General features: G+C 43.7%; 1 protein-coding gene across 1 annotated transcript in view; it reads left to right on the top strand.

Moving 5' to 3' along the window:
* DNAH9 (dynein axonemal heavy chain 9) overlaps positions 1–22,654 on the top strand; it is a 319,894-nt gene that overhangs the window by 106,797 nt on the left and 190,443 nt on the right. The window contains exons 32-36 of the mRNA XM_088468617.1: positions 1,023–1,233; positions 6,737–6,864; positions 8,173–8,281; positions 10,253–10,400; positions 17,084–17,258. Coding sequence (XP_088324743.1) covers positions 1,023–1,233; positions 6,737–6,864; positions 8,173–8,281; positions 10,253–10,400; positions 17,084–17,258 — 771 coding nt within the window. The remainder of the gene's footprint in view (positions 1–1,022; positions 1,234–6,736; positions 6,865–8,172; positions 8,282–10,252; positions 10,401–17,083; positions 17,259–22,654) is intronic.

Genomic DNA, 22,654 nt, shown 5'->3' on the forward strand with positions numbered 1-22,654 from the left:
TCTCTGCTCTAATTTGGCCTTTATGTAAAGTTTTCTGTTTTTTACTTTCTGTTGTGAATTTCCTCTTCAAAATTGCAACATTCTTATGTCTTACACTATGGTGAGACTGCAAAAATGTTATGCAGTCTGGTGTCTTTTTCTTCTAAAGGGGCCTATCCATTAGGCGACTTGAAAAACTGAACGACTATCGTTCAGTTCTTTAGGTCGCCTAGGTGCGGTGTCCGCACTGAACGGCGTTCACTGAACGTCACTCAGTGCAAGAGACTGACCTCCTATCTGCGAACATGTGGAACCTGATGATCGTTGTCAGGTTGACGAGCATGTTCCACAGATATTCGGCGTCGGCAAGGGTCCAGCGTGCACGCGCATCGCTGGTCCTTGCCGGATAGCCGGCTATCCATTAGACGACTTTTTGAACGTTCCAACCAAAACCTCCTGTTTTTTTCTATCGTTCAAAAAGTCGTATAATGGATAGGCCGCTTAAAAGGTTTTCCAGTTCCTTTCTATACCGACCTCCATCTACAACCTGTTTATTGAGCAGCAGCAATAATAATAAATAATAATAATAATAATAATAATAATAATGTAAATCTAATAATAGTAATAATAATTAATAATAAACTCAGCTGGAAAACTTATAGGAAAGGCTCAAGTCCCCCAGAGAAATGGTAAGATGTGTTTATAAATTTCCTTGCCAAATGTTTGTTTTCATTACAGTATTCTTAATGCGGTTTTGTCTTTCCCCAAGTAATGCAGTAAAAAGCAAAACTTTTAAAGCAACGATAGGCTTGAGTATAAATTATGAAAATGAAACAATGAAATTCACTTTGGCGCTATAGATTTCAAAAGCTATATTGTGGATGCCTAAAAAGGAGAGTGTGCATTATCTCCAAATATAAATACCCACATACAATGAATCCTACTGTATTGTTTCAATATATTTCCTGGGGAAATCTAAGAGAGAACACACCCCGTGGTTATTAGTGACTAGTGGCTGAAATAATGCAATTTTCTTCATGTAGGTGGTCCAGTTGGAAGAACTGCTGGCTGTCCGGCACTCTGTTTTCATTGTTGGCAATGCAGGCACTGGAAAATCTCAAGTCCTAAAGTCCCTAAATAAAACCTACCAGATCATGAAGAGACGGCCTGTGTGGACTGACCTTAATCCCAAAGCCGTCACCAACGATGAGCTGTTTGGTATCATTAACCCAGCCACCAGAGAATGGAAAGACGGTATTTATTACTTTATTTAATAACAATTAAGATTTGATACATTAGGATAGGCGCTACATATAGCAAATGGTCAGCCAGATTGTAAAGCTTCTTGTTGGGCTTCATGATACAGTTACACACCAATGCTGGGCCCAACAGAATGTATAGAAAGAGAACATGTAAAGTTATATGTAAAGTGTTTAAAGGGAAGCTAGTTGAGTCACATAGTCTATGGAGCCTATGTGAGTGGTTGATCTTCTATGATATGTTTTCTGGAAATATTTCTTAGATGTGTGTTACATGATTTGGAAACAGGATAGTTCAAGTTGTGGATGACACCTAGGTTGCATGCTTGAGAAGTCGGGTTGATTGTTGTGTTTTCAATAGAGATATCAGGGAGGTATCTTCTGTTCCCTGGTGGAAATATTACCATCTCTGTTTTTGGGCGAAAACTGATGTTTCATTGGTGAAAACACACATTTTTGCAAAAAAAAGGCAAAATTTTTGCCCAAAAAAAACCCTGGGAATTTTTTGCCAAAAAAAACCCTGGGAATTTTTTGCCAAAAAAAACCCTGGGAAATTTTTGCCAAAAAACAGGCGAAAACGGCAACAGGCGAAAAAAAGTTTTCTCCATCCAGACCAGGTGAAAAAACAAGCAGAATCCCTATCTTTGGCTAAAAATGTGGTGATTTCTTTCAGAACCCTTTGGACCCCCCTCCTAATGATAAATAACCGGAAAATAAATGTGTAAGTTGCGTACTTTGGCGAAAAACTACAGCGCAAATTTTGAGCGAAAAAAAAAACATTGAAAAAAGATAGAAGGCAATTTTTTCCCAGGAAATTTCTATTCCACATAAATTGGGGGTACGTTAAAATGGGTACAAGTATATTTTCGTGTCGTAAAAACACAATTTTAAAAATTGTTAAAAAAACGCCTGATGTGACCGTGTGTGATATTTAAAACACTTGACGCATCCATACTGCCCAATGAAAATTCAGACCCAATACGTTAAAATCGTTTCAACTTTTTTTTTTCGCCCAAAATTTGCGTGGCCGTTTTTCGCCAAAGTACACAACTTACAATTTTTTTTCTGCTAATTTATCATTAAGGGGGGTGTCCAAAGGGTTCTGAAAGAAATCCCCACATTTTTAGCCACAAAATAGGGATTTTGCTTTTTTTTTCGCCTGGTCTGGGATGGAGAAAACTTTTTGCTTGTTTTTTTGGTGAAAATTTTGCCTTTTTTGCAGAAAAAAACTGTTGTTTTCACCGCTAATTGAATACGGCCCAAAGTTTGAGGTGGTGAGAGGACATTCAAGTTGAATTGGTATATATTTGATGACACAGGCTAACACAGATAGCGAGTGTTCTGGAGAGGATAAATAAATTTGGGTATCATCCACATAGTGATGATACTGAAATCCAAATGAAGTTATTAGTTCTCCAAGAGCTGTGGTTTAGATAGTGAAGAATAGAGGGCCTAGGACTGAGCCTTGTGGTACTCAAACCTGTAAAGAAAGTAGAGAGGAGGTGGATCCAGAGAAACTAACATTGAAGGTGCGATTTGATAAGTATAATAAGAACCAGGACAGTACTGTGTCTTGAAGACCTCCACAATGTAGCGTTTGTATGAGAGTGTAGTCCACAGCGTCAGATATAACAGAGTGAACCAAAAGGATAAGAAGAGAGTAATAACCTTTTTATTTAGCAGTGATCAAATCATTGACCAGCTTGGTCAGTGCAGTCTCTGTGCCTGATTCAGCAAGAAGGATTGCAATTGCAAAGCTGCACGCAGGCAGCTTTGCAAATGCGATCCTTAATATTATGCAAATTCAGTAGGAGGTGTATGACACCCCCTACTGCATTTGCGATCCCAGCACTGCGACAGAGGTCACAGGCTGGCATCACAATCACGACCATCGGTGGTTGATGGCCGCGATTGTGGATGGCGCCGGGCCTCTGACCAGCTAAGTAAGCCTCCGCTTACTCAGGCTGGCTGGCTTGCGAGCCCAGGACACTGCATTGATCAACGGATCCTGGGCTGGCCACTCTTGGAAAACCGGGAACGCTGGCTGACCCTGCAATCAGGCAGAGGCATGCAAGGGTGTGCATGCGACTACACAGGACCCATTCTGCACACCCGATAATCGGGAATCTGCGATCAGCAGTGCACTTGCGTACACTGCTGAATCAGGCCCTCTGTGCTGTGTTGCAACAAAAGCCTGTCTGAATTGAATCAAAGAGTTTTTGGGAAGAAAAAGTGTGTGTGGTTGGCGTAGGCAAGTCTCTCAAGTAACTTGGAGGAGCAGGGGAGCTGAGCGATGGGACAGTAATTTGAGAGAAAATTTAGGGTCAGAATAGGCGTAACCACCTTATGTTTGAATAAGGATGGAAAAATGGTTTACAGATGTTGTTATGAACACAGGAAACAGGGTATAAGAGGAGAGGTGGTAGAGAAGGAAGATAAAAAGAGAGTAGATACTTCATCTTCATTTGTTGGCTCAAATGAAGAGAAGGTGTTGGTGTGTCCAGGTAAAGAATTGAGCTGGTATCTGGCTGGATCACTGTATTGCTCTTCTAATAATATGCTCCATGACTGCTTCTTCTTCAGTTGCGTTTATTGGTTCAATATTTTCATAAAACCTTTTCCTATACACATTGTTCCATGTAACTGATTTTTATTTGCCCCTAAATCCAGCTCACCATATTATCCCTTACAATGACACCCAAGGGGCAAACATAGGATTTGCAAGGGGGGTTTTCTGTATATATAGCTTGAGAAAGGATCACACTAGGGAGTCTATCCATTAAGAGAAAAATAACCCCTGTGATAACTAAAGGATTGAATTCGCTGCAAGTTCAATCCAAGTATTGGAGGCATTCATAATGCCTCCTATACTTAATTATCACTTCCGAAAAGCTGCTCTTATTGCGGAGACAGTCTTTCGGAATAAGATGACTCTTCTCCTGTTGCCTGAGCTCTTCGCAGCCTGTCTTTGAGCTGCCAGAGGAGTCCAGCCACCCTCCCCTGCCGGCTCGCCCCCAGTTAACCCCGCTGCCTGTCCACTGATGAGCCTTCCGCCGCTGAGCTGCAGCCGCTGCGGGAGTCTGTGACCCCCTCTGAGATCACGCAGCCCTGCAGTGTCAGTCCCCCACCGCCACTACTGTGCCCTCTCCCTTGCTCCCGACTCACAGGAGGACTGCTCAGGGAGCCGGGAGGGACCGTCATTAAGATAAGAAGACACAGCATGGAGGGAACTTTTCAGATCCCTCTGCTGTATTGGCTGCTGTATGCCATCTCAGGATGGTTTACAGTGTCACTGTCAAGTTCCAAACAAAAATGCTTATTCGGAACTTGCTGAATTACATAATGCCACATCCCCATACTATAGTATGGGGACTGTGGAAATTATCAGGAGATATCAGTGGTATTTTCTCCGTGACAAAAATGATGAATTACCCTGACATTTAATTTCTACAAAAATTGATAAAAATCATAATTTTCACCTACTTCTGTAGGAATTAAGTGATGAAGAATAGACCCCTAGATCTGAAACATTGCTTCTACAGCTAAATAAACAAATATGTTTATTGCATTCTCATGGAGTGTTGTCTATTTTTTTTACTTGTGAGCTATCGGCAATAGCCAATAACATTTAGTTAGTTAAAATAAACAAGGGTAGATCTACTAAAGCTTCTAAAATGGAAAAAGTGGTGGAGCTGCCCGTAGCAACAATCAGATTCTGTCTATCATTTTCTAGGATGCAATAGAGAAATTATCCTAGAATCTGATTAGTTGCTATAGGTAATACCACTTTTTTTATTTTTTTATATATATAAGCTTTAATAATCTACCCCTCAATGTTCATCATCCAATGCAGGAGACTTGACAACCCAGCCTCATACACCACAGTCAGGCACTTTACACATATGCTATTTGCTTTGCATATCTAGTAATTCTAACTATATGAAGCTAAAGTAGATGTAGTTGTCAATTTAATTAATTGCAGCTGCACACTACATAGATCTGCTTAGCTGCAATGCTTCATACTAGCAATCCTCACCATTGCAGGGTTAGGCATCGTAGTTTGTCTTCAGTTCAGAAAAAAAACTAGGTCTATCTGGGGAGTGAAGGGGGGGGGGGGCATCTGGGTACACAGAAACTCCCCCTGTGTGCACCACTGCACATCCTATTGCTACATACACTTGGTATCATGCAAGCTATGGTATAGTTTGCAGAAACTGAGCGTACATACTTGGATTACATGGACAGGTGTTTCTCTCAAAGGATGCCAATTATTTTTACTTCGTGACAAATTCTGACATCTGTCTATCTTTTTGATATTCTGCACTTACATTTCTCACTGTGTTAAATAGCCCTTAAATATGTTTACAGTAGATGCATTTTCTGTATTAAATCTTAGTTTGTTGGTGATATATTATATGGATGTGTGATATGTTGTCCATCCATATACATATTTGCACTAAGTTTGTTTAGTGAACTTAAAGGTTTCACTTGTGTAGAAGTCAGATGTAATAAGAGCTGTGAGCAGACGCTGGGGCTGATGTTGAGTTGGTCACATATGCTTTACAAAATGAATCCCTAAAAAATATTGCATCAGAATAACAAATCTGCACCAATATGTGTGGTATGATCTGAAGCTCTGCACCTCTAGCACATACACCAAATTTACATCAGGCACACAAGCAGCCAAATACATTTACATCCAATTAGGTCATAAGCATAAATAAGTCTTAGTTAATATTTTTGTTAATTGCAAAAAAACACATTCATTATTTGGTTTTATTTAAATAAAAAATCTTGAATAATTCAGAAGATACTTGGCCTGTTTCAGAGGTGGAGAATGCAGTGGAGCCATATTTTGGTGTTGTGCATGCATCAAAGTAGCACTGTGCATGTGTCCTGATTGTGTCCGTACAGAGTCGCAGTTGCGATTTCAGACGCATGCACGGAGAGCTGTATTGAAAATGTAGTGAGACGCACGGAGAAGGTCCATCTCGTGGTTGTGTTATGGGAGTGTTGCCGGCATATATACACAATCAATGAAGAAAGCATCCATCCACTTCAGAGGTCTATTTGAAATGAGCCAATCACAAGCGGCTTGTACTTGTACCAGCCTCCAGACACCTGCAGGTGTTACAGTTACTGACAGGCATATATACCTCCATTCTGGCCTGCCCCTGTTCGCAATTGCGCAAGCTCGCCATTATTGTACTAGGTACAAGTCCCTCTTCCCTCTCCCCTTCTGCCCCTTTAAGTGCAAGTGTCGGATCTGCATACAGATGTAAATGTATAGCTAGATTTGTGGGCATACGCAGTACAACTTTGTATATTTTATGCCAAGTTGGTACATGCTCTACTCAACATCTGCTCCATTATATTTTCCCTTTCTAATACATTATTCAGAATGATATAAAGGAGATCTGGTGTCAGAATTTGGATAACACATCTTAAAAAATAGATTGAAACTTTAGCCAGTGATTATTATTCTGTCTGTGTTGAAGGGCTGTTTTCCTCAATCATGCGTGAACTGGCCAACATTACACATGATGGACCCAAGTGGATAGTCCTTGATGGAGATATTGATCCAATGTGGATTGAGTCCTTGAATACCGTCATGGATGATAATAAGGTACGTGAGAGAGACTCGTCGTAAAGCGTTTATGTAGAATGTTCTTCTCTCCCTCCTAGCACAGTTTCTGTTGCAGGGTCTCTGAACAAGTACCAGGAGCCTTCTTGTACCTAGCAATCACATGACATTCATAACTTTGTTAGTCATAAAAACCATTTTGTTTTATGTCTTTTAGTGTTATATCAGTACAAACTAAAATCTTATGTATCACAACAAAACCTCTTCCATATAATGACAAATAAAAGGTGCAAGTGCTTAAGGGAGTGTTTTAACAACATATTTGCCTTTATGCATCCGGTTTGTAGTGTATTTCTCCTTGTAAGTACTGTACCTCATAAAGCACTTAACACTTCATTATTTTCCCTAACTTCACTTTTGTGTATTATTATTTACAAAGTCTGATTAATGGAGAAAAGATACAATATAAAACATGATATTGCTTTGAGATATGCTGGTCATTACACAGGATTTTTATACCTTAGAACAGAGGTGGGGAACCTTTTTTCTGCTGAGGGCCATTTTGATATATAACATTATTTGCGGTCCCCGTGCAGGCCACGCCCCCTCCGGGTGATGTAACACGGGGGCGGGACCACCATCGCCAGTGATTACAGCAATGCCTGGAGCATCCTGATGATGCTCCGGGGAGCTATAAGGGTAGCGATGTGACCATCTGAAGCATCCTAAGGATGCTCCAGGCAGCACTGCTGCATAGAGTCTGGCTGCAGAGTGCCATTATAGGCACCGTGCTATCCAGATGAGGCCAGCAGAAATAATCTTTGAGGGCCAGACCAAATGATTCCGCAGGCCTTATACGGCCCCCAGGCCTGAGGTTCCCCACCCCTGCCTTAGAACATAGATTGAGACGTGTTAAAGGTTGCCACTTTCATTTCATACTTTAGCCCTGTAATAAATTTTATTGAAAAAAACCCATTTTTTTGAATGAAACAAAAAAACTATTTAAAATCTCCAGCTGAGATCCAGCTGTTTAGGTTTCTTGCTCTTTATGCTTTACCTCTTTAGGCTTTACAGTTACTTGGCTACCCATACGTTTCACAGGACACTTTTACATTTTTTTACTGTTTATGAAACCATTCTGTTGCATGTACTTGTTGTCAATGCACAGCAGAGCTTCAACAGGCATACTGTATTCTGTATGAATGGAGACTCTGTTATACATTTAATAATAGGTGCATTTCTCAATAACTCTACATTTGAAAAGGGTTCATGGCGTAATTGAACATTTTACTTAACTCATTTTGTAATATTTTAGGTGTAATTCCATCTCTTGTCATGTTTCTCATGTAGGTTTTAACTCTGGCCAGTAATGAGCGAATCCCCCTGAATCCCACCATGAGGCTGGTGTTTGAGATCAGTCACTTGCGGACTGCGACTCCGGCCACAGTGTCCAGGGCAGGTAGCGTATGCAGGCTTTCAGATCTACAATGGGGTGTTTAAGACCTAAAAAAGAGGATACCTTGACCACAACTGTCCAACTGGTGGCTTCCAAAGTGCTTTTTAGGACAACTCAGAACCAGCCTCATAATTCTAATAAAATTGCTGATCTCTCCCTGGAAATACAGAATTTGAAACAAACTTCCACACTGATGTTTGAGAGATGAATGTATATATGTATAGCACAACACCCTTCAACAAGACTTGATCATAATACAGTTCTAATGCATTGTAAATACTCTCCTAAAACAGCATACGAAATAAAAACACGTACTGAGTATTGTGGCCAACATAAAAAAGAGAAACAACAACGTAGATAGGTTGTTTGAATAATAGAATTAAGGATGGACATTGTCAGGGGGAAAAAAATCCACATACGAATTTTCAAAACCTGTGACTGAGAGTTGGGGAATATTAAAATAATATTAAATCCCCTTCCTCCTTTTGTGCAAATTGATTTCCCTCTCCCCAAAGTGTAGTGCACCAGTGGGGGTCCACCAGAATCCCACGACATTCAGCTGCTGCTTATTGCCATCTCACACGGCAGGGAGCAGAGACCTTTTGGTGCTGGAGGCCAGGACTGTGTGAACAATGTGAACTGTATTAGATGGATGGTGTGTATTGAATGGTACTTTCCAACCGCTTGTACATTGTATACTATACACACACATGTAAATGGCTGCATTTCTTCAGTACGGAGAGCTCTCTGATTTTATCTCCCGTGAATCACAACTTTAATGGCCGTCATTACCACAAAAACTGTATGCTGGAGCAAAATTAGGGTTTTGGTGTATTTTATATAGAGAGACTAAGCTAGTGCTATTGTAAGTCAGTAGTTTGATAAAAGGTGTTTGTGTAGTGCATAGGATGGCTACGATTTGTACTTAGTGGATGCAATATAACTGAAACCAGAGCAAACTTTAATGTCCACGGAGAAATTATTAACAGTAATAAGCAATAGGGACCAATAAATCTTGCAACAGGCATAACTATTAAATTAAGTAGTTTGATGTCCATTGTTTGTTCTGCAGTGTAATTCTTGCTGATACTGTGATTTCTAAATGAGCAGTGAGTCCGCTACCCTAGGTCTCAGACAAGTTTCAGACTCTGAGAAGCTTTGGCACATTTGAAAGTTCATTCAGCATCCATCAGGCTGCTTAAAAATATAGAGGAACCAATCACAGATCCCATGCCCCAACTAACAGAATGATAAAAAGGGAACCTTGAACAAAGAATTTGTCATTTTGGTTATTGGAAGTCAAATAATAATTATTTTTTTGTGCTAAATTAAATTACAGTTTGTATTTCTGTGTGCAACGCATGTAATTATTACTGTGTCAGTGTCACTACCCAAAGTTATGAGTCCAATGTTGTGCACAGACCATTAATGGGCCTATTTGCTGCTTTCTCATATAATAAAGTAACTGGGTGGTAATTTACATGCACAGCTTTATTGTTCTATTAACAGTATGCAAACATTTCGTAAATGTAGTGCTGCAACAATGACGAGCAAATCCAAGTACCTGCTCAAAGAGATTAGTGAGCTTGGTAATTTGTTTTTCCTTTCTTCATGAATCTCCCAACTAGATGGTCACCCCAGTCCTTTTTTGACAGAATTCTCCAGGTGTTTTAGATGGGAAGGGGGTAATTGGAAGAAGCCAGTTGGATCATCCATAGATGAATGTGGTTTTGCTAGATGTTAATTATGATACAGTTTGACATTCTTCTTAAAGTCAAGGACAGATGCAGGAAGTGATGCACATTTATTCAAGGTGATATATAAGCAGAACCAGGGGAACTCAATTTCCACACTGTATGTCATATTTTTCCAGCCATAAAAATGCATTATTTTTGAATGGGGTTAGAAGACTAATTAATGATGCCCAACATTCAGTGTAAATTGAGCTGTAAAACTATTTGTCTGGCTCCCCAGGGATCTTGTACATCAACCCTGCAGATCTGGGCTGGAATCCACCAGTCACTAGCTGGATTGACAAGAGGGAGATCCAATCTGAGAGGGCCAACCTAACAATTCTGTTTGACAAGTACCTGCCTGTATGCCTGGACACACTCCGAACAAGGTATTGTCATCATACTGTGGTTGGAGGGTGGGGGAGTGACAGGGGGGGAGTGCTATTCTCTGCTGTGCATTAAGCCCCCCCCCTTCACTTGGAGGAGGATGTGCTTTGGATAGCTATGGGTTCAGTTCCGATAAGGTATTACATGACAATCTCTGCATAATGAGGGGTGTGGTAAATTTTGTCAACATTCACAATGACCACATTCATTAGGTTGACCTGGTCTAATGTCGACAATGAACATGTCAACATGCCCTTAATGTTAACCTTGACCTTCTTGAAATTCAGCTAGTCGACATTGTTGAAATGTTGACAATGTGTATTGCTTGTAATGCTATCCCTAACGGTAATGTTAACCCTAAAGGTAACTCTGACCCTAATGCTAACCCTAAGGGTAATGGAAATGTCAACATCGTCAGTGTCAACGTTCTGTCAATGACATTTTGCAGATGCTACATTAATGATGTTGACATTTTAACCATGATGACATCATGATTGTTGAATTTCTATTGTCGACATTCTGAATATCATCATTTTGAAAGTAGACATTGTGTACACTCGTGTACAGCCATGAGAATGACACAAGTATTGGTTTCACAAAGTTTGCTGCTTCAGTGTTTTTTTTTTTAGACCTTTCTGTCAGATGTTACTATGGTATACTGAAGTAAAATTACAAGCAATTTCCTAAGTGTCAAAGGCCCTCATTCAGAGCCGTACGCTCTGAGCAGAGCGCACGCTCTGAATGAGGGCCGGGCTCCATTTTCATGGAGCGTCCTCCTGGACGCTCGTATAGCTGTGGGTCACCACCCACAGGCTATACGAGCAATCATTTGGATGGTCGCGATGGTCGAGACCATCGCGACCATCGAATTTGCGAGCCGGAGCCTGCGGTTGAGGTTTTCAACCGCAAGCTCCGGAGTGATTTTGGCTCTATCAGAGCCAAAATCACTCCCACTGACATCACTAGTGATGTCAGTGGGCCGGCTTCTGACAGGAGGCGTTCCCGTGGGAACGCCCCCGTCAGGGAGGCACGCCCCCGGCACGCCCACCAAAGGGGGCTTGCTGTCAATCAACATTGACAGCACGTCCCCTTTGATCGGACACAACGAGCGAAGGACTTTCCTTCGCTCGTCGCGTCTGGCGCATGCGCACGACGGAACTCCCTCCGTCGTGCGCATGCTCAGTCCATAACATCGACCCACTTGCGAGCGGACAGCCGCTCGCGAGTGGGTCTGAATCAGGCCCAAAGGCTTTTATTGACAATTACATTAAGTTCATGCAAAGAGTAAATATTTGCAGTGTTGACCCTTCTTTTTCAAGATGTCTGCAATTTTCCCTGGCATGTTGTCAATCAACTTCTGGGCCACATTCTGACTGATGGCTGCCCATTCTTGCCTAATCAATGCTTGGAGTTTGTCAGAAATTGTGGGTTTTTGTTTGTCCACCGGCTCTTGAGAATTGACCACAAGTTCTCAATGGGATTAAGGTCTGGGGAGTTTCCTGGCCATGGACCCAAAATTTTGATGTTTTGTTCCCCGAGCCACTTACTTATCATTTTTACCTTATGGCAAGATGCTCCATCATGCTGGAAAAGGCATTGTTCATCACCAAATTGTTCTTGGATGGTTTGGTGAAGTTGCTCTTGGAGGATGTTTTGGTACTGTTCTTTATTCATGGCTGTGTTCTTAGGCAAAATTGTGAGTGAGCCCACTCCCTTGGCTGAGAAGCAACCCCACACATGAATGGTCTCAGGATGCTTTACTGTTGGCATGACAAAGAAAAAAAAAAATTTGGTCAGCCGTAATCTGCAATTTTTCATAATACAGTAATACATACAATTTAGAAAAATTGCACTTTTTGGCTGACCCGCATTTTTCACGATTTGTTTCTTTCTATATGAGATTTATAGATGATCTCTTTATGCTGTGGATTGGAGGGGAGATGGCTCTCAAGGAGTTTGTGGAGGGCCTGAACCAATTGCCGGGATCTATTAGGTTCACTTACTCTTACAGCGCAGAAAAAATTGATTACCTAGATGTCTGTGTGAAAATTATCAATGATCGGTTTTCCACTAAATCTTTAGAAAGCCGACTGATAAAAATACACTGCTGGCAGCAACGAGTTTTCACCCGCTACCCCTCAAAAGGGGCCTACCCTATTCCCAACTTGTCAGAGTAGTGCGGATTACATCAGATGAACGTTGCCTCCCAAATGCATTGGAAATTATGGGAAATAAATTTATTGAGAGGAGTTACCCTCCTGGAGAAGTAAAAAACGCAATATCAAGGTGTCTGACACTGAAGAGAGATGATCTGCTCAATCCGTCTTCTAAAGGTGATGAAGAGATGCTGTTAGTTTCTTCTAGCACATATTCCATTACCTCAGGGTTAATTAAAAAAGCCGTATTGCGCCACTGGCACATAGGACCTGATTCAGACTTGGGAATAGAGTGAGATATCTCTCTCAACCGCGAACCTGAACAAACCATGTTGCAATGCAAGGGGTGTAAATACATACATTTTTTTACATGTAGGGTAAATACTGGCTGCTTTTGCATGTAGCCCACAAATACTGCACAGCTTTATATTACTCTACAATTTAGATGTCAGATTGGAAACACTCCACCCAAATCTAAATCTCTCTGCACGTTTTAAATCTGCCCCACCTGCAGTGCAGCATGGTTTCACCAAGATGATCAGTTGAGAGAGATATCTCTCTTTGTTGCCAAGTCTGAATCAGGCCCATAGTCCATACAGACCCTATTTTGAAGGATGTTTGCAAAAACGTGCCATTGTTTTGCTATAAGAGGAGCAGAAACATGAAAGAGAAGATCTCTCGTTCGGATATTAGTCCGAGAAGTAACTTCACCAGCAATTGGTTGAATCCTCAGAAAGGGTCCTTCAAATGTATGAGTTGTGTCAATTGCATACACATGAAGACTGGCAGCACCATAGTCCATCCTACTAAGGGGACGGTGTATCATCTTAAACACCGGATTTGCTGCGACACGAAATTTCACTTGTGATCATTTGCCCCTGTAATAAACTTTATGTGGGCAAGACTATCCGTATGGTAAAAGAGAGGATCGCGATGCATCGGTCCATCAAAAAAGCTTTTGTGAAAGTTGAGCCTAACACACCTCCAGTGACCAGACACTTTGTTGAGGAGGGTCACACTCTAAAAGACTTTCTTTTTATGCCCATCGATCATGTGCCCACCCCTCCCTCGCAGGGGAAGGGACAGGCATAGACTGTTATTAAAACAGGAGTGTCAGTGGATTTATAAACTTGGGACCATGGTTCCCCATGGACTAAATGAAGTATTTGCGGTTGCCCCCTATATTTAGAATGTACCTAGAGTGAACACATATATATGTGTATACACACACACACACACACACACACACACACACACACACACACACACACACACACACACACACGCGAGTCCCACTATTGTGACCACCTCCTACATGTTACGTTGGCAGCGCGTAGCCAATGAAGTACGTCACATGCCGTGCGCTGGCTTGGTGGGTATATAAGGTGTGCGATAGGCGTCTGCACACGAATCACTCTTTGCTGTCATGGGTAAAAGTGGCGATTTATCTGAGTTACAAAAAGGGATGATTATTTGCTTTCGGGCCAAAGGTGGCAGTATTTCTGAAACAGAGCAGTTTGTGACCTTTTCGCATGCTGCTGTGGCGAAGGTGTACCGTGACTGGATAAATGGCCCCATTGCAAATAACCAATGTGGAAACTCCGGAGCACCACATGCCATTGATGTGAGAGGTGAACGTCTGCTACAAAGGTGTGTGAGGGCTGACCAACACGCTATAGTGGAGCAGCTCACATTCAAAATGAACTTGGGGGCCACCAGACGTGTGTCTAAAATGACAGTTCAGCGAACCCTGATGCAAATGGGACTCCGACGCAAACGGGTGGTCATTGCACAAATGCTAACGAAGGTGCATCGGCGAAAAAGGCTTATGTATCGGAATTGGACCTCCACTGATTGGTGAAGGGTTGCCTTCTCCGATGTGGTCCGCGTTCCAGGACACTACACAGTAACAAATAACACCGCTGACTAGTACACTCGTACTACCCGACAGCAGTGTGTTTGTTTCGGCAGCCAATGAGAGTCAGACAGACTGTCATTGACTGCTGCGCCCACTGTCGGAGCCAGACTAGAGCTCATTCATGAGCTCCATCTTCTGGCTCCTGCAGTGGGTGATGGGAGGGATGTCATGGCGTGTCTCCCATAGTGCAGAGCGGGCCGGCCCGGGAGGATGGAGGAGTGGACAGCGGCGGGTGCAGGACCGGGAATTCACGGTAAGTGTTCTTTTTTGTTTTTGCGTGTGTCTCTGTCTGGCACTGCTGGGGTGGGATGGGGGAGGGGGCACTACTGGGGGTACAGCATAAGGGGGACTACTACTGGGGCATTATATAAGGGGCACTGCATAGGGGGGCTAATACTCGGGGCACTATATAATGGGCACTACTGGGGACACTGCATAGGGGGGGACCACTACTGGGGGCACTGCATAAGGGGGACTACTACTGGGGACACAATATAAGGGGTGCTACAGGGGGCACTGCATAAGGGGGACCACTACTGGGAGCACTGCATAGTGGGGACGACTACTGGGGGCACTGTATAAGGGGCACTACTGGGAGCACTGCATAGGGGGGACCACTACTGGGGTCACTGTATGAGGGGCACTACTAGGAGCACTGCATAAGGGGGACCACTACTGGGGTCACTGTGTAAGAGGCACTGCTACTGGGGACATTGCATAAGGGGCACTACAACAGTGGGCATTGCAAGAGGGGCACTACTACTTGGGGCACTAAGGTGCATATGGAATGGAAAGGAATGTTCCCAGAGTGACGAGAAACGGTGGTGTGTCATGTTTCCATGCCTGCTTTTTCCAGAAGCCACAGCCCTTGTGGTATGTGACCATTCCCATTTTTTGCGGGCACTGGGGGGGCTCCAAATACCCTATTTATGCCACTGGTCAGACATGCTTTTCTTTTGCATCCTTCTCTCCTACCTCACTAAATGCCAATGTTGGTTGTCGCATACATTTACTATCAAATGCTATTGTTCACCCACACAGTTGTTCTCATCAAGCAAAGTCTAACTCATTCCCATCATTCAGAAAGGACAAACTGAATGTACAGTATTTCTAATTCTATTTGTATACAACAGGCCTCTAGTTGGAAAGTTGCTCAGTGCCCGGCTTCCATTTTGAGTGCCTGAGCCCGGTTCACGTGCTGCTATTGCAATGAATGGACACTCAGCAGCATATAATATTTATATAAGAGGACCTGGATTAATTCTTTTTACAGAATTCATTTTGTCTCATTGAAATGCACAGCAGGCTGTTTGCATAATAGATTTTCCATGAAATAATCATTAGACATCACTGGGTTTCCATTTTTCATTTGTTTTGAGTTTGTATCAAGTAGTCAGTTCTGTGAACACCAGCACCTGTTTCTTAGCTTTGCAGAGCACAGTGTGCGTCACCGAGCATATGTGGGAAAAACAATCTCATTTTTATGTATAGAAAGGGAAAACAGAACATTTATTTGCTGTCGTAAAAAAAACATATATACAAAAATGATTATACATAATTGTATCCCAAGTAATAATACCGTCAAGCTAATAGTTCCCATGTAACCTGGCCTGATTCAGCAGCCATCACAACTGCGATTACGCACGCAATCGGCCAATTGTTGCGTTCTGCGCATGCATCGCAGTGCGCGAACACTCCACTGCGATCGGGATTGCAGTGACTACGCAGACCCATCGCAGAGTGATTGACAGGAAGTACCGTTTGTGTTGGTGACGGGGGGGGTCGGCGAAACGCAGGCATGCCAGCGCGTTTGCACGCCGTTGCAGGGGCGTGCATAAATTAGCCACTGCGATGCCCCATACGCAGCTTGGGCTTGCACTGCGTGTGATGAGGTTAGCAATTCCTAAGTAAGGTCAGAGCTTGTGCAAGTGTTGATAAGGAAGATATTGTACTCTGTTACCAATGGTTTCACAGTCTTGCTAAGTATTACGGATGTGTGTAAGGTAAGGTGGGCGCCCTTATGTTCCGCTGCGTATGGCATAGCAATCACAGACATTAGCATATCTTCGCAGTGACACTGCGTGCGTAATCGCTATTGTGATCGCAGTTGCGTTCCGTACTGAATCAGGCCCATAGAGCGAAGGGGCTGCAATGTAGTGTTTTTCATTCCATCTTCAGAAAAGTAAATATATTTGATATAAAATAAATACATTTCAAGTGCTCAAATATCAAATTGAGGGGTGGGCAATTTGCAGCCCCCAGATGTTGTAGAACTACACAGCATGCCCTGACACAGTTTTGCTAATTTTCCACACTAAAACTGTTGCAGGACATGCTGGGATCTGTAGTTTAACAACAGCTGGCTGTAGAGTGTAGTTGGGTAACAAACCAGTAGAAACATGGTGCTCTGTTCTAGCGAAGTCACTTTCAGCTATCTCTTGCCCCAGTAGGATACAAGGCTCAATTGGAAGTTATTTTCAGGACTACTATTAGGAAATCTGCATTAAGGAGATGTCTTAGGATTGGGCATTAGGCTACACCATAAAACTTTTGTCACCTTTGGCGAACTGAAAGTTGAAATAATTACGCATATTGTATTAACTCTAAACAGGCTGAAGAAGATTATACCGATCCCAGAGCAGAGCATGGTGCAGATGTTGTGCTACCTCCTGGAATGTCTCCTGACTAAGGAAAACACACCTCCTGACTGTCCCAAGGAGCTGTATGAGCTGTACTTTGTGTTTGCTGCTGTCTGGGCTTTTGGAGGAGCCATGTTTCAGGATCAGGTGCGGTCCACTTGTACATCTCTTTTGATAAGAACTTTTTTCATACATAAAAATATGCATTATGTTCATTGTTGTTCTTCCGCCATCTTTCTGTATTTATAGAAGCTCCATTTATGTTTAAGTAAATGGAACATTTAACAATAAGCACTAATTATTGAATTGTGCAAGCAGTTACCCTGTAAAAATGAATATAAGATACAATGTTGGTCAGTGGTCAGTAAGAAAGTAACAGGGATCTGTGGTCTGAATTAGGGCACTTCATGTAAATCCTGGGAATGTTTAGCGTTAGAGATTTACTTGGGTTGTCTAGTAAGACCAATTTACTTTGGTGCCCTATTCACTGGTGTGATCCAATCTCTCCTGGAGACGAGTACAGAAAACACGGTCATATATACGCAGACAACTGTTCTCTTTGTTGATCTGGAGGAGATTTATGAACTGGGGGATTGCAGAAAGAGGGGGTGTACTTGGCTGTGACTAGGAGACCTGGACCTCTGTCCCAGCTCTGTCATGCTAAATAATGGGTCTCTTTAAACTTTAATATGAACTGTACATATTATATGTACTTATGGCTGGTGACTTGTTTTATATGCTGGATATTACTTTCTGTATTTATTCATGCACAATTCCTATTGAAGAGACGAGTGGGTGAAGGTGTTATGTAACAATTTTCTGAAAATTACCTTTTTTAATGGATGAAGGTGTTATTACCTAGGCATAGTAACAATGCTATTTTAAGTGTTGGTTTACTGATATATTTTGTTGATAAACGTGCTTTGTCCAATCCTTAAATTCTAATAATCCATCTTTAACTGTAAATATCTCTGTTCTATTGTGTGTATTGACATTTGCATAGTGCTATTTGTCTTGCATTCTGGGTGTTACTCTCAGTATTGGTGTTTGATTTTCTTTGTATGGATGACAGCTGGAAACACCTCCTAGCACCTGTTCTACATCTGTATGCAGGAAGAGCTGTATGGTGCCACTTTGCCTGTTCAGAATGCTAGAAGCATTGGTCACAATGCTTTGTCACATATATTGTGTTTCTGTTCTGTGTAGGACAAAACTGGCATATAAAAATATTCTGCAATTGTTTTATCTGCATTGTTTCACTCTGCCAATGTTTTTTTTCCTTTAGCATAAATTGCACACCTACAATAATGATGGTTTGCATCCAGGGTTGATGGGGCAAGTTACTGAATAAAACCTCTCTCCTCTGTAGTTTGTCCCTGCCATGCAGAGAGACTGGTTCTTTTTTTTTTTTTAAATGCCTGATATCAGGGACCTCAGATTCTTCTAGGCCATAGGGCCATATTCAATTAGTTTCGCATCCGCGAAAAAGTTCCACCTGCCCGACTTTTTGCCTACATCGTGTGTTTTGGACGTGAAAACTTATTGTGCGCATCCCCATTTTCCGCCGTATTCAATTACTAAACAGGCGAAAACGGCGAATGCAGAACAGGTGGAGAGTACTGTCAGACTTGGGGGAAATCAGACTGAACCCCCCAAAAAGATGTACTAACATTGGGGATCAATGTAGAAGTGTTCCAATAGCCCTAATAAAACTATTTGGGGTACTGAAGTTGTTTAAAATCCTTGTTATTAGCATCCTTGCAAAATAGGTGAAGAATGGCATTAAGCAGTATTTATTGGTGAAAATAAGTAGTCATGTCAAATTTGGGGTACTTGAAAATGGGTGCCAGCATATTTTAATGTCTCTAAAGTGAAGTTTTAGAAAAGTGAAATTCCTCCGTCATAAAAGCACCTGCAATCCCCAAACACACTTGGCCCCTTTTTAGAGCACCTCAGAAGCTTATTTCACTAGTTTTTGAAGTTGCCCTCTCACTTTTGTCATTTTCACCCCACATTTCAAAGGCATTTTTTTGGGTGTTCCTGGAATGTTTAAATTCCTTGTTTTGGGTGAATTGTCCATTGGGAGGTGTACCAAGGGTTTTGAGTGGTTTCCCAACATCTGCACCCCAAAATATAGATTTGACACTTTTTTCACCTGCTATTCTGTTGAGAAAAAGTATCGCCTATTTCAGTGCCTTGACTTTTCGCATAGGGGAAAACGGAATGGAATTGAATACGGAGAAAAAAAAGTAGGCAAAATTTTCACAAAAAAGCACATGAAAACGGCTTTTCGCTCAAATCGAATATGGCCCTTAGTCAGATTTGGACTCTGACTATGGCCTAGACGATACCACCCTTCCTTTTACTGAAACCACTCAGGGCTGGCGCTTCCATTAGGCAGCTGCCTAAGGGTGCCGGGACCTGAGGGACGGCCCGCTGAAGCTGCCTTGGAGAGAGAGCATGGTCTTCCCTCTCCCGGAAGCTACTCTTACAGGCTGAGAAATCTACACTCGCTCCCCCCCCCTCCATCCCCGGAGAAGGCAATAAAAACTCCAAACACATACAGCGAGATTGGCTGCGGCAGGTGGGCCCGGCGCCGGTGACGTTACTGGCTGGCCCACTCTGCTGCTCCGACTCAAGTCTTCAATGTCTCCTGAGTCCTACTGATATTCCCTCCTGTGCTGATGCCGGGGGTGGAAAGGGCTGCCGGGACGCCAGGTCAGTTCCCGCTCAGCCCGCCCTTCGCTATCTGACCCCCCCTTATCGCGATCAGGCAGCTGGACCGCTTCGGCAAAAGCGCAGATGCTTAGGAATTTTTTTTTTAATTAAATGGCTGACGGAGCCTTTGCTCCACCTCCAGCCCCTACGCGGTCCCGCCTCCAGCCTCCTCACAAACTTCACACCAGGCAGCAGATGCGATGCAGCACTGTGCCAGGCTGCCAACGCTTAGCAGGGCCGGATTTTCCGTTAGGCATCCTAGGCGCTCGCCTAGGGCCCGACGGGATCCAAGGGCCCCGTAGACGGGCCCCTTTGCCTGCAGTAATCACCCGTTCACAGCGCTCCCAGAGGAGCACTGCGCGAGTTACCGCGTGACGTCAAGTCACGCGGTCCCGCCTCCAATCCCATGCGGCTGTTGGTGCTCTCTTGGTGAGAGAGACTGTGTTGTATGCAGCTGCCAGCCTGCGCGTGGCACACTGCAAAGTATTACTCACCGCCCGGCAGGGACCCGCTGTCCTGTCTCTCCCAGGTGAAATAAGGGTCCGCGTCCATGGCCTGCCTCCCTGTCTCAGCTAGCTCCTGCCGCATTCGTCCCAGCAGGTACATCAGCCTCTCTGTCACCACAGTGACAGTGTCACTGCAAGATTTGCACCGCCCACCAGCAGCAATCAGCGTGAATAGCAGCACACAGGTACTGTTCATATTTGTTAGTAATGTATACACAGTTGGCTTGGCTCCATATACTGTACATATTCATTACAGGAGGATTATATATACACTACAGTATGTATGTATATATATATATATATATATATATATCTATAGAGATATATATATATATACACACACACACACACACACACACACACACACCAGAATAATGCGGAAAATTGATTAATCCCATTAAAACGTTGGTTTAGTAACGGTCACTGGGCCTGATTCAGCAAGCAACGCAAGTGAGAGAACGCATGCACTTAGCCGATGTTTTCATTCTGTGCATGGGTATGCATCCAGGGCCGGATTATAGGCAGGGCGGTCGTCCAGGGGCCCCCACACATTGGGGGCCCCCACACTGCCGCAAGCATTCCGGGCCACTCTGGAGTCTGGACACTCTGTGGCCAGTACCAGCCGGCAGCAGTGACAGCTGAGCACACTGTCACTGATCGTGGAGGACGTTGGAAGCCCCACCCCCTCGTTCCCGCGATTCGCGGGTGAATGGGCAGGGGGCGGAGCCTAATGACGGGACCCAAATCATTCAGAAGAGCTCTGCCTGCCTGATCTGATCCTGCAGCAGGTACAGTGTGTGTGTATACTCTGTCCTTTCCTCTCTCTCTCTCATCTTGTCACTCATGACTTCTCTGTCTCTGGGGCGTATTTAATTAGCCATGGTCTCTCTCTCTTTCTCACTTCCTCTCTGTCTCTCTCCTCGTTCTCTCTTCTCTATCTTGCTCTCCCTTCCCTGTCTGTCTCACTCCCTCCCTTTCTCCCTCCCCCTCTCCCCCTCCTTGTCCCTCCCTCTCTCTTTCTCTCCACTCTCTGGGGCAGATGTATGAAGCTCTGGAAAGTGATAAAGTGCAGAGTGATAAACGACCAACCAATCCGCTCCCAACTGTCATGTTACAGGCTGTGTTTGAAAAATGACAGTTGGGAGCCGATTGGCTGGTCGCTTATCACCCTGCACTTTATCACTTCCCAGAGCTTCATACATCTGGCCCTCTGTGTCTCTCCCTTTCTATCCCCCTTCCTCCTACTCCCTTCTCTTTCTCTCACCCCCCCCCCCCCCCGCTCAATATTTTGTGTTTGCCCCTGGCAGCATACTGGATCATGGGGGCCAATTTATTAATTATTTCATTTGCAATATGATTTGGGCATGACATTACCGCCCATGATCGCACTGCAAGATGCGATCATACCTGTAGAATAACAATCGGCACACACAGGGACAGGGGCTCCATCCCTGAGATGTGCTCGGAGTGCTGCGGGGGCTTCTGCGCATGCGCAGTACTGCTAACTGCACATGCGCGGCAACCACTGCCTGGTGGGTCCCAGGGGCCCTCACAATTTAGTTGCCCCGGGGCCCCAACAAGCCTTAATCCGGCCCTGTATGCATCGCATTGTGTGCACAGGTTGCTGCGTACGGTTAGAGCTCCATTAGAGTACGCAGGGAGCCTGCAGAGACTTCCGATGTTGATTGACAGGAAGTGCCATTTGTGGGTGGTGACGGGGGTGGTCGGCCGAACGCAGGCCGTTCGCACGCCATTATGGAGACGTGCATAAATTACTCTCAGCGGCGCCGCCGCATGCTTCCCAGGCGCCTCCCTGCGTGCAAGAATATCTCAAGTCCTACTGCATGTCAGGTCTACCCTTAGCTTTTACGCAGCTTCGATGGCACTCAATGTTCCCGATGTTTATGCTGTCAATCATGGCAGAGGTGGGCGGCTTTATGTTTTGCTGGGTGTCTGCTTCTTGTGCACTTATGCATTGATTAGCAGATACTCGCAGTGTCAGTTTGCGTGCATCTGCTAGCGTGCTTACCTTGCTGAATCAGGCCCACTGTCTCCTGACGTTTTTCACGTTGAGTGCCGCTGAATTCTGTTGTATGTATATCCAGACTCACAAGCTGGCCTATGGAGGAGAGTGCCATTGGTCATTGAACTGCTTGTGAGAGCTTACATATATACAATCTTGTCCTGTCCCAAATGCATCTTAACATGCCCTAGTCCTGCGAACTCATGTTTGGCAGCCCTGGCTCATATTGCAAAATGTGTAGACACATTATAATATATTTTCTATAGGCACAGGAGGAAAAACAAAAAATTATGTAA

This window comes from Taudactylus pleione, unplaced genomic scaffold, assembly GCF_031769625.1.
Source record: "Taudactylus pleione unplaced genomic scaffold, aTauple2 ptg000012l, whole genome shotgun sequence".
Lineage (NCBI taxonomy): Eukaryota > Metazoa > Chordata > Amphibia > Anura > Myobatrachidae > Taudactylus > Taudactylus pleione.